Genomic DNA, 12267 nt, shown 5'->3' on the forward strand with positions numbered 1-12267 from the left:
AGCATCCCTTACTGCTCCCAAAGCACCCGTCATACCAGTGAGGGCATTGGGCAATACTTACTAACAACGCTCTCTTTCTGCGACTGAAAATGATCAGGCTTAACTTAAGTCCTTGTTGACCACGCCGGAATGCCGTGCCAGATCGCCGTCAATATCAAGCAAATGAGTGTAGGCGTTATCCGCTCTAGGAATTCGGGGTCTCTAACCCCTCACATCCTGATGCCATCAAAGTATTTAAAATATAATATATCGACGATTCCTGGGGCAAGGAAGCGCAGTCAGTAGGTCTAGTATCTGTTAGCAGCTTTCTTGAGTACTCTCTGAACATTTCCGGGTACTCTGTGGGCATTCCGGGTGCTCTGTGGGCATTCCAGATGCTCTGTGGGCATTTCAGATACTCTGTGGGCATTCTGGATGCTCTATGGGCATTGATCATATTTTGTAATGCTGCTGGGGGCTCAAGAAATGATCATTCTTCAAAAGATATTCGACTTGAGCTGTCCTTGCCTCAGGCCCCACAAGATTTCCAAGCCTGTATATCCTATAGGCCACCAGGTGCCCTTTTACCTCGTGCATCAAGTGGGAACGGACACGGGAGTTCAGACTTCTGACCTATCGTTCTCAATTATGCTTCCAGAGCACTCGTAATCATTTCAGGAGCACTCACTTGTTTAATTACGACCTCATCAAGGTCTACTCTACACCCCACTCAGTGACTTGCAGTTGCCCACATGCTCACTACCAGTATCAAAAGTCTTGCTGCAGGTGGAAACGGCTCATGTAGAAGCATATGCTCCCCGATTAATATGCTGCACTCTTTCCCAATCCTCTGTACTTGCATTAAGAGTACATTTGCACTCCTCGAGTTGGGTAACAAAGACCTCTGAGTCAATTGGCTCGAAGGAATGTCACCAGTGTTCTCAAAGACATCGTGAGTGCTCTCTGGAATACGAACCTCGCTTTCCGCCCTCATAGCATTCTCGTTCTCCCTGGATGAGGGAAGATAGTCGATTTCGTAGACTCCTTGCGATCGAATTTGGCTGTGAGATTGGGCTGAAGGAATTTGAGGGCTTGAAGGAATCCGAGGACTGCTCACAGAGCTCTCGCCAATTCCGTCAATAGTAGATGAAGAACGATATGGCCGGTAAGTTGGTGAGGACTCCCCGTATCGAGAGCGCATTGAGGAAAGATCGATATGGCGTGTTGAAAAGCTGTTATCATGATAATAAACAGGTTCAGAAGGCCTAGACTGTTTGGATGTTGGCGGTGCTCTCTGGGATGCCAGGAGTGCTCTCTGAGATACATTCTGGCTGGGTGCCGAAATGGATGCTCTCTGAGATGCATTCTCGCTAGGTTACGAAATGGGTGCTCCTCTATCCTGACCCTGTTTCCGGATTACATTTGGGCCCAGTCGAGCTCCCCTCTGAACCGTTAGCCTCCGAGTCTATTGAATAAAACCAATGAAATGAGCAGAATAGAGTCAAACCTGTATCACGTCCACTGACACGTCGGAGGAAGCAATTACCTCCGCTACTGCGCCAGTTGCTTTCCTCCAAGCATTGTCTAGTGCTTTGGCAGTAGTCTGTGGAGCTGTGTGAGGTCTCTTTCTGACAGTCTGAGACCTTTGGGTGGAGGCTTGAGGTTCATCCTCCGGTTCATCCTTATTCTCCTCAGAACTCTCGAGCTCGTTCTCTGGAGAATCATCATACTCTGAGTGGCTGGTATCAACTATTTCCTCCACCTCCGGTGCCTCTATTGCTTGAGCCTGCTCCTGCACTTCAACAAGGTCAGTATGGTCGTCGGGGAGATGAAATTCTACCCTTCTAGGACTGTTTCTTCCAGTGGGAGTTTCGGAAGAATGGAGAAGGCCTTTACGAGCTATTTGAGCGGCGGTGATCGATTGACTACTCCGAGTGCGGGCTGGCAGTGGAGTCAATGGTCGGCAAGGTACCTCAGCCTCATCAGTCAGTAAATCCTCATATTCTTCAGGTTGTTTCGGGAGTCGTAGGTGCTTTGGGGCAAGAGGTGCTGAACTGGAGGAGCGCTTGGTGGGAGCCATTCCAATGGCTACCAGGAATATCCTTAGTGCTCTAGAAGCACTCGCAGTATCTTTGATTAGAAATCAATTCTTGGTGAGAAAATTTGCGCCGCTAATCAACAAGAATTTGCACGGCTAATCCTCCTACGGCAGGGATCCGCTCAACCGCATCATTTGTAATCACTCATTTTACCTCACTTTCTGAAGCAATACCGAGTACTCTGAGAGCAATCTAGGAGTTTGACTCGACTCTGAAATAAAAGCAATGCAATTATGACACGGAATAATCTAATCTAATCTAATCTCATCTAATATCATCTAATACGACAAAACACATCCATTGATATATGCTCGCAAGACAAAGGAAATCCAAAACATCAAATCGTACAGCACCTCTATCTCAGTAGCAGTCGCGAGTGCTCTGAGAGCACTCCATACTGCTATTCAAAAACCCATCAATTCATATATGCTCGCAAAACAAAGGAAATCCAAAACATAAAATCGTACCGTACCTCCTCCATCTCAGTAGCAGTCGCGATTGCTCTGAAAGCAATCTGTACAGCTTTTCAAAGGTTGATAGTGAGAAATCCACAGGAAGAGTAGGAAGAGACTGTACCAAAGAAGACTAATGATGCCCACCACCATTACCACCACCACCGCCTCCACCGCCTCCAGCTGGCCCACCACCTCCACCACCACCACTACCTCCAGCTGGTTCTCCACCACCACTGCCATCCGGAGGAGGAGAAGGTCCTAGACCACCACCACCACCACCACCACCATCACCACCACCACCACCACTACCACCACCACCACCTCCTCCACCTCCTTCAACTCCACCACCTCCTCCCCCAGCAACCGCGACTGTGTCAGCAGCTCTCTTGACTGCTATCCCAGCAACCGTCCAGATTATCCCCTGTACAAAGTTTGGGTCAGCAACCCCCACACCCAAAGGATACTTCCCAAAGTATTTGAGTCTACATCGTTGGTAGCATCCTGCTGTCTATCGCGACGTCTAACAAGAGTCTAAATTAGCCTTTGATTACTAGCATCAGTTCTAGGCAAGTATACCCTCAGTCCTTTTGTATTTATGCGATGCCTTCCCTCCTTGTAATCCGAATCCTCTGCAGGAAGATCGATCGTGCTGTAATCGTCTTCCTCAATGTGAGGGAAAGTCCGGTTCAATGGGGGGGGATTCAACGCCACCTAGATTAGCACCCACGCCTGCTATGTGGAGTACCGCCAATATTCTCCGAGGCCTCCCATTGCTATTCTGCCACCAACCTTCCAGTTCTTCTGAATCAGTAATTTGTACCCCCACTGGCCGAACGGGAGGAACCGCTGCTGGGGGAACATTATCGAGTGCTCTCCAGATAGTCCTGACTGTTCTGCCAGGTGCGGTGTGCTTCAGAATTAGGTTGCATAGCTCGGAGAAAGTTATCTTGGTCAAAATTCCAATGAAGGAAGGCTCGTTCAGGGGATCATTTCAGTTATAGGTAGCCGGTGGGAAGATAATAAAGAATGCTCCTAGGGCATCGGGGTCCACCACGGTAACCATTATGGAAGGTCGCACTAGCTCTGGGGGTACTGCACGATCTTTGCCTTTGCGAGAGCGTCTTCCGGCTGCTTGAGCACCGCCATCATCATTATCATCACTATCACCGGCAATGTCCTTGAACTGACGGTCCCCCTGTCCCCTTGATAACTTATCCTTCGTATCAACATCCCCGATGAGTCACTGTAGAGCACTCGCCAGTGCTCTATGGGCATCGGAGTCACCCACAGTCCAAATTGGCAGAAAACCGTTGAGGGAGGCAAGTTCATCAAGTAAAGGCATAGGGCCTTGAATGCAGCCATCCCGGAGGTGCTTTTATTGACCCAACCCACATTCTGCATTTCCGCCTTCAGGCTGTTGCGGATGAGGGTGTAGACTTTGGGTAGGTTGAGTTAACCCAAAGTCATCTTTGCTTTGCTTTTTTGAGTCATCTTGAAAGGCAATCAATCTCTCGGGGGTGTCTCTTGAAGGATTAGGGATATCTCTCGAAAACTCAAGGATGCCTCTGGAGCACTCAGGTATGCTTCTTGAACACCCAGTGGTGTTTCAGGTATGTTTCGTCTCTGGCATACTGCCAGCGGTGAGGTGCTTTCAGCTACTAAAGGTCTGGACGGGCCTGCAACAGGAGGGACTAGTAACTGGTGGGGGTGTCGGTAATTGAATGCATGGGTCTCCGGTGCTTGAGCTCTCTGTGAAGTACTGGCGGGTGCTTGTGGAAGAGTAGAGGATGCTTCTGAGACAGTCGAGTAGACTGCACTTGACCTATGGTCTTCGGGGCGACGTTTCTTTGAGGAGCACTGGCGGGTGCTGCTGGGGCAGAACGAATGGGAAGTACGGTTGTCCGTACAGGGGCCTCAGGTGAAGCACTGGTGTGTGCTGAGGAAGCAGTAGAGACTGCTGCTAGTGGGCCTCTTCCTGAGCCTGTTGCTGAGTCTGCTTCTGGGTCCTGGTCGTTAGGCTCGGAATCAGATTGGATTGTTCCCCACTTAGGCGGAAAGAGCCCTTCACTGTCCGATGCAGTTATGCTTGGAGTGCGGGGTTCAGTCCAGATTGGTGGAGGTACGGGGTTTTATTTTCGGCTATTGTTGATCGGGGTGAACCCGGAAAGCACTGGTGACCGCCTCGAGGGTGTTTCTGGTATCTCCCCCGGGATGACAGTTTTGCGGGATGATTAGCGACCTAAGGAACTTCGGGGTTTCTTATACTTTCGGGACGATTTGTGTTTCTTGCTTTTTTGGTGGGACCTTTTGTTACTACTAGTATCGTCTCCATGTTGTTCACGCTGGCATTTCTTCTGACTCATGTGAGGTTGATCAGTGTTCTGTGAGCTACCGGGAGTGCTTTGAGGGGTGTTTGGAGCCTAATGTGAATGTGTGGTGAGTATGGTTCTAATATTAATTAAATTAAGGGAGATATACCATCTTATATATGATTGCAAGGTGTGATAGCTTGAAAGCTTGAAGATGGAACATAAAGAATGCGAATTCAAGATTTAACCTTGAAACCTAGAATTGTCGAGAACTTGAAGTGAGAGGTAGTGAAGAACTTGAACTTGAGGATGGTTAGGAACTTCTCACGAACTGGAAGGGGAAGAAGGGTGCTCTTATACCGAGTACGAAGATATTTTTTCCTGAGCTTATCACGCTCCAGAGAGCACTCATGAATGCTCTAGGAGCACCCTCAGGTGCTCATACCCAATGTTTGCCTCAAAATATAACGTAGATATTGCAAATGCTCTAGACGCACTCAGGAATGGTCTGACGGTACCAAAGGTGACGTCAATGACATTCTGGTGTTGGGTTGGTGTTTGTGTTCTTGTTGATGTTTGTGTTCTTTTTGGTGTTTGTGTTCTTGTTGGTGTTGGTGCTCTGTTCTCGAGGAAGCTGACTCTAAGAGAATGTACTATCTTTTGAGCTCGTAGTTGATAGTGTTGAATTTGGCGCTGAGAACCCTCTCTCAATCTGAAGAGCATTCGCGAGTGCTCAGAAATTACTCTCGAATGCTTAGAGGGATAGAATTTAGCATCACTGACCGCCTGATTGTGGTGGTTGGTGTTTCTTCCCGCTGGTATTTGTGTTGGTATTAGGTTGGAGATGTATGACGTCAAACTCGTATTGAAAGTCCGCCTTGCCAACCAGGGTGCAGATGCCAGCAAGATCCTCATTGGGTGACAAACCCAATCGTTTGAGCACTCTGCAGGGAAGAGCCTGATTGGATGACAAATCAAATCATTCGAGCACTGCGCACTACCTGCAGAAAAGAGCCTCCTCAGCCTCGGCAGAAACCAAATTTTCAAGTGCTTTGCTAGTATCATGACATTTCGATGAAATTGTCTTGCCCATTTTGCAGTAAGAGGTATAGCTCCTCCGCGAACTTTGATAGACATCTTCGAATGATTCATCTATTCGAAGCAGATGAATGGCTGGGAATCCAATTTTTACTCCTGGAGCACGATCAACTTGAAGAGACACCAGATAACACTGACGACAGCCCAGAAAGCATTCCCGACTGCCATTCAGACACCCATTACGGTTCGGACTGAGATAGTTTGTACCAAAACCCCGGTAATAATTCAGATCTAGAATCCGAATCATATTTCACGATGGAAGAGGTGGATGGAGATGCAAATAGGCATAAAGCAGCGACAACAATTTATGAAGGTTCTGGGGAGCGTCTCTACCGCTCGAAGGACTACGACAAATGCTCACAGAACCTTCTCCGATCCCCGTGGCATCCATTCTGCTCAGCATACGAGTTTAGAATGGTACGTTATTTCATACTCTCGAAAGCCTCACAGGGAAACATCGATAGTTTCTTTCTACACGCTCTGGTAAGCAGTGGCGAGTACTCCTACAGGACTGGGTAAGGTTTTATCAAGAGGTTGGAGAAAATGAACGATCTATTGGGCAAAGCGAGCTGGCATCATTCGGAGGTGGATATTGGGGGGGGAGAAAATCTCTTACTATTACCGGAATCCAATGGTAATTGTGCGATATCTTCTGGACCAACGAGCCTTTTGGGAGTCATTAGTGTATTCACTGGTGGTAGAGCATAATGAGTCTGGCGAGTGAATGTATGGGGAAATGCATACGGGAGATTGGTGGTGGGAGATACAGGTCTATACTAAGCCTCGCACTGGCCAGTGCTCTAGGGACAGTCGCTAATGCTTTCTGGACAGAACACTTTACCGGAGGGGTCGACTGTGGTACCAATTATATGCCCGCCAGATGGCACATATTTGAAAAATTTCAGTGGGGACAAGAAAGCCTAGCCAATCTATCTTACCATCGGGAACATCAAGTCGTCAGTACGGAACAAGCCCACTGGGCATTCGTTTATTCTCCTAGGGCTGCTGCCAGTTCCATCTAAACTCTGGAAGAATTCACTCGCTAATTCCGCTTTACGACGTCAGAGTCAAATGGCGCTGCATTCCAGCCTGGAGGAGATCTTTCAAGGCATTCGAGAGTGCTCTCAGGAAGGCGAGCTAATCGCATGCGCCGACGGATATGAACGTCTATGCTCTCCGGTGTTGTCGGGTTGGATCGCTGATCAACTTGAGCATTCAAACTTACAAAATATTAGTACTGGCTCTTGTCCAAAATACGAGGTGGAATTCCACAGTCTTGAGAGCACTCGCTGGAGCCCTATGTGCAATCACCAGGATTACCGGGAGAGGGTAAAGCTATTCGGGGAGAACACAACAAACCTTGGACTGGTGGAATACCTTGTTGCGAGATCGGTGAAAACACTCTTCAATGCTTTCTGGGGTATGCCGAGGGTTAACCCATGCGATCTCAACAAACCAGACATTCTACACAATATCTATCTAGGGATATTGCAGCATATAATGGAGTGGGTGCAGGGTTTCTTGAAGAAGCATCATCGATTGGAAGAATTTGACAAGGCTTGGGCCTCGATTGAGCCTTACCCTGGACTGGCAGTACCGAACAAGGTATATCATGCTACAACCCAATGGCAAGGGAGGGAGATGCAAAATCTGGGACAGATTGTTCTTGGAGCACTCGCGGCTGCTCTCAGAAATCCGGGGGTGGCTGTCAGGAGTGATTTTGCAAAAGCATTGAAATGTGTACCAAGCTTAATAGACTTCCACTTAATGGCGCAGTATGGGAGGCATATGACGGGCACATTGAATTATATGGAGAGCTATCTGGAGGATTTCCATAAACACAAGGATATCTTTTTAGAATTCCGGGCATACAAGAGGACGTTCAAGGATGCGAGAGATTGGACGAAAGCATTGAGCCTGAGCGGCGCAGGCTCTCAGAGCACTCAGCGATTCTTAGAGGAGATCCGTGAGATCCGGGAAAGGTCTTACTTCAACTTCATCAAATTGCACATGTTAACGCACTATCGGGAACATGTCGAGCGCTTTGGGAGCATTCCTCAGTACTCCACCAACATCAGCGAGCTCGCCCATATGCGTCAGGTAGAAGAGGCATACAGAGCATCGAACAAGCTCGATGCTGCGACGCAGATACTGAACTATGGGGTGCGACGCTTGGCGTTAGAGATTTGGATTCTGAATCTGAAAGATATCATTGGGGTCCTGACAGCACTGACGACATTCTTTGGAGCTATCGAGATAACCTAAAGGAGTTACTTGAGATTTTCAAAATCGAAGATCCTGGAAAAACCCCAAATGAACGACCGATAGTGGAAGGCTGACTGCCTCTAAAGCGTCTTTGCAACCCCTCCACAAAATCGGAAAGACTTTTCAATATTGCAGATGCACTGCAAATAAGCCATACCATGTTGTACCGCCTGATAAAAGAGTATGCGGAGGATGCGGGATGCTCTCAAAGCTTCGTCGGGAGCTCTGAAAACATTTTAGAGTGCCGGGTAGAGATGTTTATATGTTTGCAGGTTCCGATACCAATCTTCCAAAGACCTGAGGTTTACAAGGTCCACAACATTAGGTGTACTGGAAACACATCTTTTAGGAAGGGGAAAATAAGAAAGGATTGGGCATGAATGTCGGTAGCTTCCTCAGAGCAGTGGGGAGTGTTTCATGGACGCTTACCAGGACGTGTGGAGGCTTTGTTCAAGGTGCGGGACAGTACGGGGCGAGCCCATAGGCTATGTATAGTAGAGCTGCTCGAAGTAAAGGATCGTGGTATTGCTGATAGCTCACATGGGCTGCTGAAGGTCTGTAGAAGGAGGAGGAAGAGGATGTGGATCATAAATATTCGGAGTATATTGGGAATGGCCTATTTGTTTGAGGTGGAGGCTGGCAATTGGTTGGTAAATACTAGGATAGACTTGCGTACGTGGAATGAATTTAGTTGAATGCTGTGAGAGCAGTCGTGAGTGCTCTAATTTGAATGCTCCCAAGGCATTCATGAGTGCTCTATAGTGAATGCCGTGAGGGTATTCGTGGGTGCTCTGGGAAAGTTAGCCACAATTGGACTCTCTAATTCAAAATTTATGTCGTTCTGCTAAGAATGCGGATTGGAAAAAGGAGGTAAAGTTTCGGCCGCTCAGTATCTGAGTCTGACTCTCCAGCAAGCCTACTCCAGGAGGGCGCGGTAGGCAGGCATTGTGTAACAGGGGTCCTTTCTAAGAGAAATAGAATCGGATAGAATAGAGACGGCCGTGCAAGATAGACAATCAGGTTGCAGATTATTCAAAGATACTATCGCTAGAACTCAATAATCTTCAAGGGCTCTGCTACCGACAAGAACTTGATATTTCTTTTTGATGAAGACTGGCGAGAACAGGACTGAAGGGCGAGAATGAACCTGAGTACTTATACTCCGAAGGCCTCTATTCTCTGCTCCTAACTCCTTACTAAGTTCCGGCGGTCCTTTCCTCGGTGCCGGAAACAATACCACTGCTACCCCGCTTTTCTCTAAGCGTTAGCAGGTGTTTCCGATTACCCAAGGCAACCACCCTTAGTCAAAGCCTTTGTAACACCTGCAGCCTTGGTTGTCACACAACCGGAGCCTGCATGAATGAGCTGCCGCTCAGATGTAAGCTTAATCATTGCTGTAGAGCTTTCGCTTATTGTAGACTTCCCTGACATAGTCCCTGCACTTCGGCGGACTCGCAATGCTTAGAGGATAGAGAGGATCACCGGTCAATCAGAGCTTCACTCTGGCCGGTCTTCTGGTCACTGGCGAGGCATAGACTTGTCAGTCATTGCTCCCATGAATAGATCCCCTTCTTAGCGCCCGGAATGTAGTTACTCTAACAGCTGATAGCTAACCACAACTGCCGGTACTTGCATATCACCATGCAACTGGCTTCTAACAATAACTCTCAGCATGTAACTGGGCCCTGTGTGTACTCACACACCAGACAGTTGAAATGGCTCCGTTACACATTGGTCTTCTGATCAGTAAAGTCATCCTACACCTTTTTCCAGTCCATGTTTGCTGCTTATGCATGGACATTGAGCTTTTCAGATGAGCCTTACTATGGCCTCAATCTCAAGGCTTATGCCTTTCATGAATCGACAGATACATACACGTTCGTCAAAGGTTTAGTAGTCATCACCAGTATACATGTCAGTGCTCGTATCAGTATCCAGCGACGAACCGTACAGCGGCGTGAAGGATACCCACGTGAGATATCATTTGAGGGACGGGTGGTGCCTGTCTAGCCTTTGACGAAAGCGTATCAATTCAAAGGGCTCCAAGTGAGGGGTTGCCTCACCTTGGGTGGTATTACTACGGATGCTTTGGTAGCTCTATGAGCATTGGTGAGTGCTTTGAAAGAATTTGCGGGAGCATTCTTAGTGCCGCCAGATGTTTGGCGGAGCCTGGTGATGGGAGCATTGTCGAGTGCTCTCTGGACACAGGTGATATCCCCTGGTGGAGCTTGGAGAAGAGCACATTAGCGAGTGGTCTCCCGACACGAGTAGCACTCGCCCTGATGGAACCTGACGGTCGTAGCATTGTCGAGTGCTCTCTGGACGCGGGTGATATCCCCTAGTGGAGCCTGACGAAGTGCACATTAGCGAGTGGTCTCCCGATGTGAGTAGCACCTGCCCTGACAGAACCTGGCTGTGGGAGCATTGTCGAGTGCTCTCTGGATGCAGGTGGTATCCCCTAGTGGAGCCTGGCGAAGAGCGTGTTAGCGAATGCTCTCTGAACGTGAGGAATATCTCCTGCAAAGCAATGCGAAGAAGGAATTGCCCAATGATCTCCGACATGAGTCAATTCATTTGGCAGAGACGGGCAAAGAAAGCATTTGCGAGTGCTTTCCGGATGTGGGTGATATCCACTGATGGAGCAGAGAGAGCATTGGCGAGTGCCCTCCGAAGGTGAGTAATATTCTTCGAAGGAGCTTGGCAAAAGCAGTATTAGCTGGTGCTCTCTGGATGCAGGTGATATCCCCGATCGGTGCCTGGTGAAGAGGGCGTTGTCCAGTGCTCTCCAGGCGTGAAAAGTAGAACCTGCCAGCGCCTGGTGAAAAGGGCATTAGCAAGTGCTTTCCAGGCATGAAGTGTATAGCCTAGTAGCGCCTGGTGGAAAGGGCATTAGCGAGTGCTCTCCTGACATGAGCAGTATCTTCTGGTGCTGCCTGGCGAGGAAAACATTGGCGAGTGCTCTCCTGATGTAAGCGATATCGCCTGACGGAGCCTGGCGGGATTGCTATCCTCTGGCGGCGTCGGACGCACCAGGCGCTCGGGGCGCAAGATTCGCGCCAGGATATGGGCTCTGTGCCCGGGGAAATAGCGGAGCTTGCTGATGTAGTGCAGCCCATAAGACTGTGGAAAACAGTAAACATGGCAGTTTCCCCACTCTCAACAAGCGGACTGAGCCTCGGCTAAGTTCGGATATTCTCTTTCTACCGGCCGGGTAGCGGCTAAATTCTTGACACCGGCTTGGCCCCACGGGGAGGAGTTCCCTTTCGATATTACACTGCATTCGATCATGGACCCATTGGGCGGTATGGCTATATTAGCCATTTCGTTACTCTTTTACCTTTCCTTTGTTGTGTTTTTCATTTTGTGGAAGTCAGGGGAAGTTTCTTGTCATCTGCTTTGTAAAAAGATGTGCGGTTGGTATCAGACCATAGTTACTATAACAAGGGACCAGGCGGGGGATAGGAGGGGTTTTGTTCACGCCATACCTTAGGCTCCATGCGATATTCATGTACCCAGAAACAATAGAAACTATGAAACAAAAAAAAAAAAAAAAAGCTAGGATTGTGACAGGTGGGGGCGCGGGGACGACATAGGACTGTAACGGCACGTAGTACAGCTGCGTGGCGGCAAGCAGGGTGGGGACGGCAGAGCGACGTGACAGCTAGGTAGCTGCATGACACTGGCAAATAGGAACTACAGTCACTCACGGGGTGAAGGCGGATCCTGTCTGATGGCGGTCAGGGATTTGAGGCCAATAACAGAGTTAACTTTGGAACGCCAAGGGGAAATTACTGCAAACACAACCATCAGACATGTAGAGGATCCGCCGTCACTAGGTGAGCGACTGTATGTAGTAGGCTGAAAATCTCTAAGTCCTAAACGCTTATATAATGATAAATCCTCAACCCGTCATCACCATCAATGCATCGATAGCTAGCGGGCCGGTATGGACGTGACTATATATAGCTCGCCCATGCCCGCTTTCGCCAGACTCATGCGCATGCTATTTTTTTTTTAAACAATTGTATTTCCTACCTTGAATTACAAGCACATTGAGTATAA

General features: G+C 48.5%; 2 protein-coding genes across 2 annotated transcripts; one reads left to right on the plus strand and one right to left on the minus strand.

Annotated features, from left to right (window-relative positions):
* Positions 1-2663: 2663 nt before the first annotated feature.
* Positions 2664-3394, minus strand: H6S33_012692 (uncharacterized protein; the record flags this gene model as incomplete). The annotated part of the gene is made up of 4 exons (XM_044844071.1): positions 2664-2954; positions 3020-3064; positions 3110-3244; positions 3323-3394. The coding sequence occupies 4 exons, from the start codon at positions 3392-3394 to the stop codon at positions 2664-2666; spliced, it is 543 nt and encodes a 180-aa protein (XP_044695341.1).
* A 1023-nt stretch (positions 3395-4417) lies between these two features.
* On the plus strand, positions 4418-4768 carry H6S33_012693 (uncharacterized protein; the record flags this gene model as incomplete). The annotated part of the gene is made up of 1 exon (XM_044844072.1): positions 4418-4768. One exon carries the CDS (start codon positions 4418-4420, stop codon positions 4766-4768), a length of 351 nt encoding a protein of 116 aa, XP_044695342.1.
* Positions 4769-12267: the final 7499 nt, after the last annotated feature.

This window comes from Morchella sextelata (assembly GCF_020137385.1).
Source record: "Morchella sextelata strain SCLS chromosome Unknown scls_8, whole genome shotgun sequence".
Classification (NCBI taxonomy): Eukaryota; Fungi; Ascomycota; class Pezizomycetes; order Pezizales; family Morchellaceae; genus Morchella; species Morchella sextelata.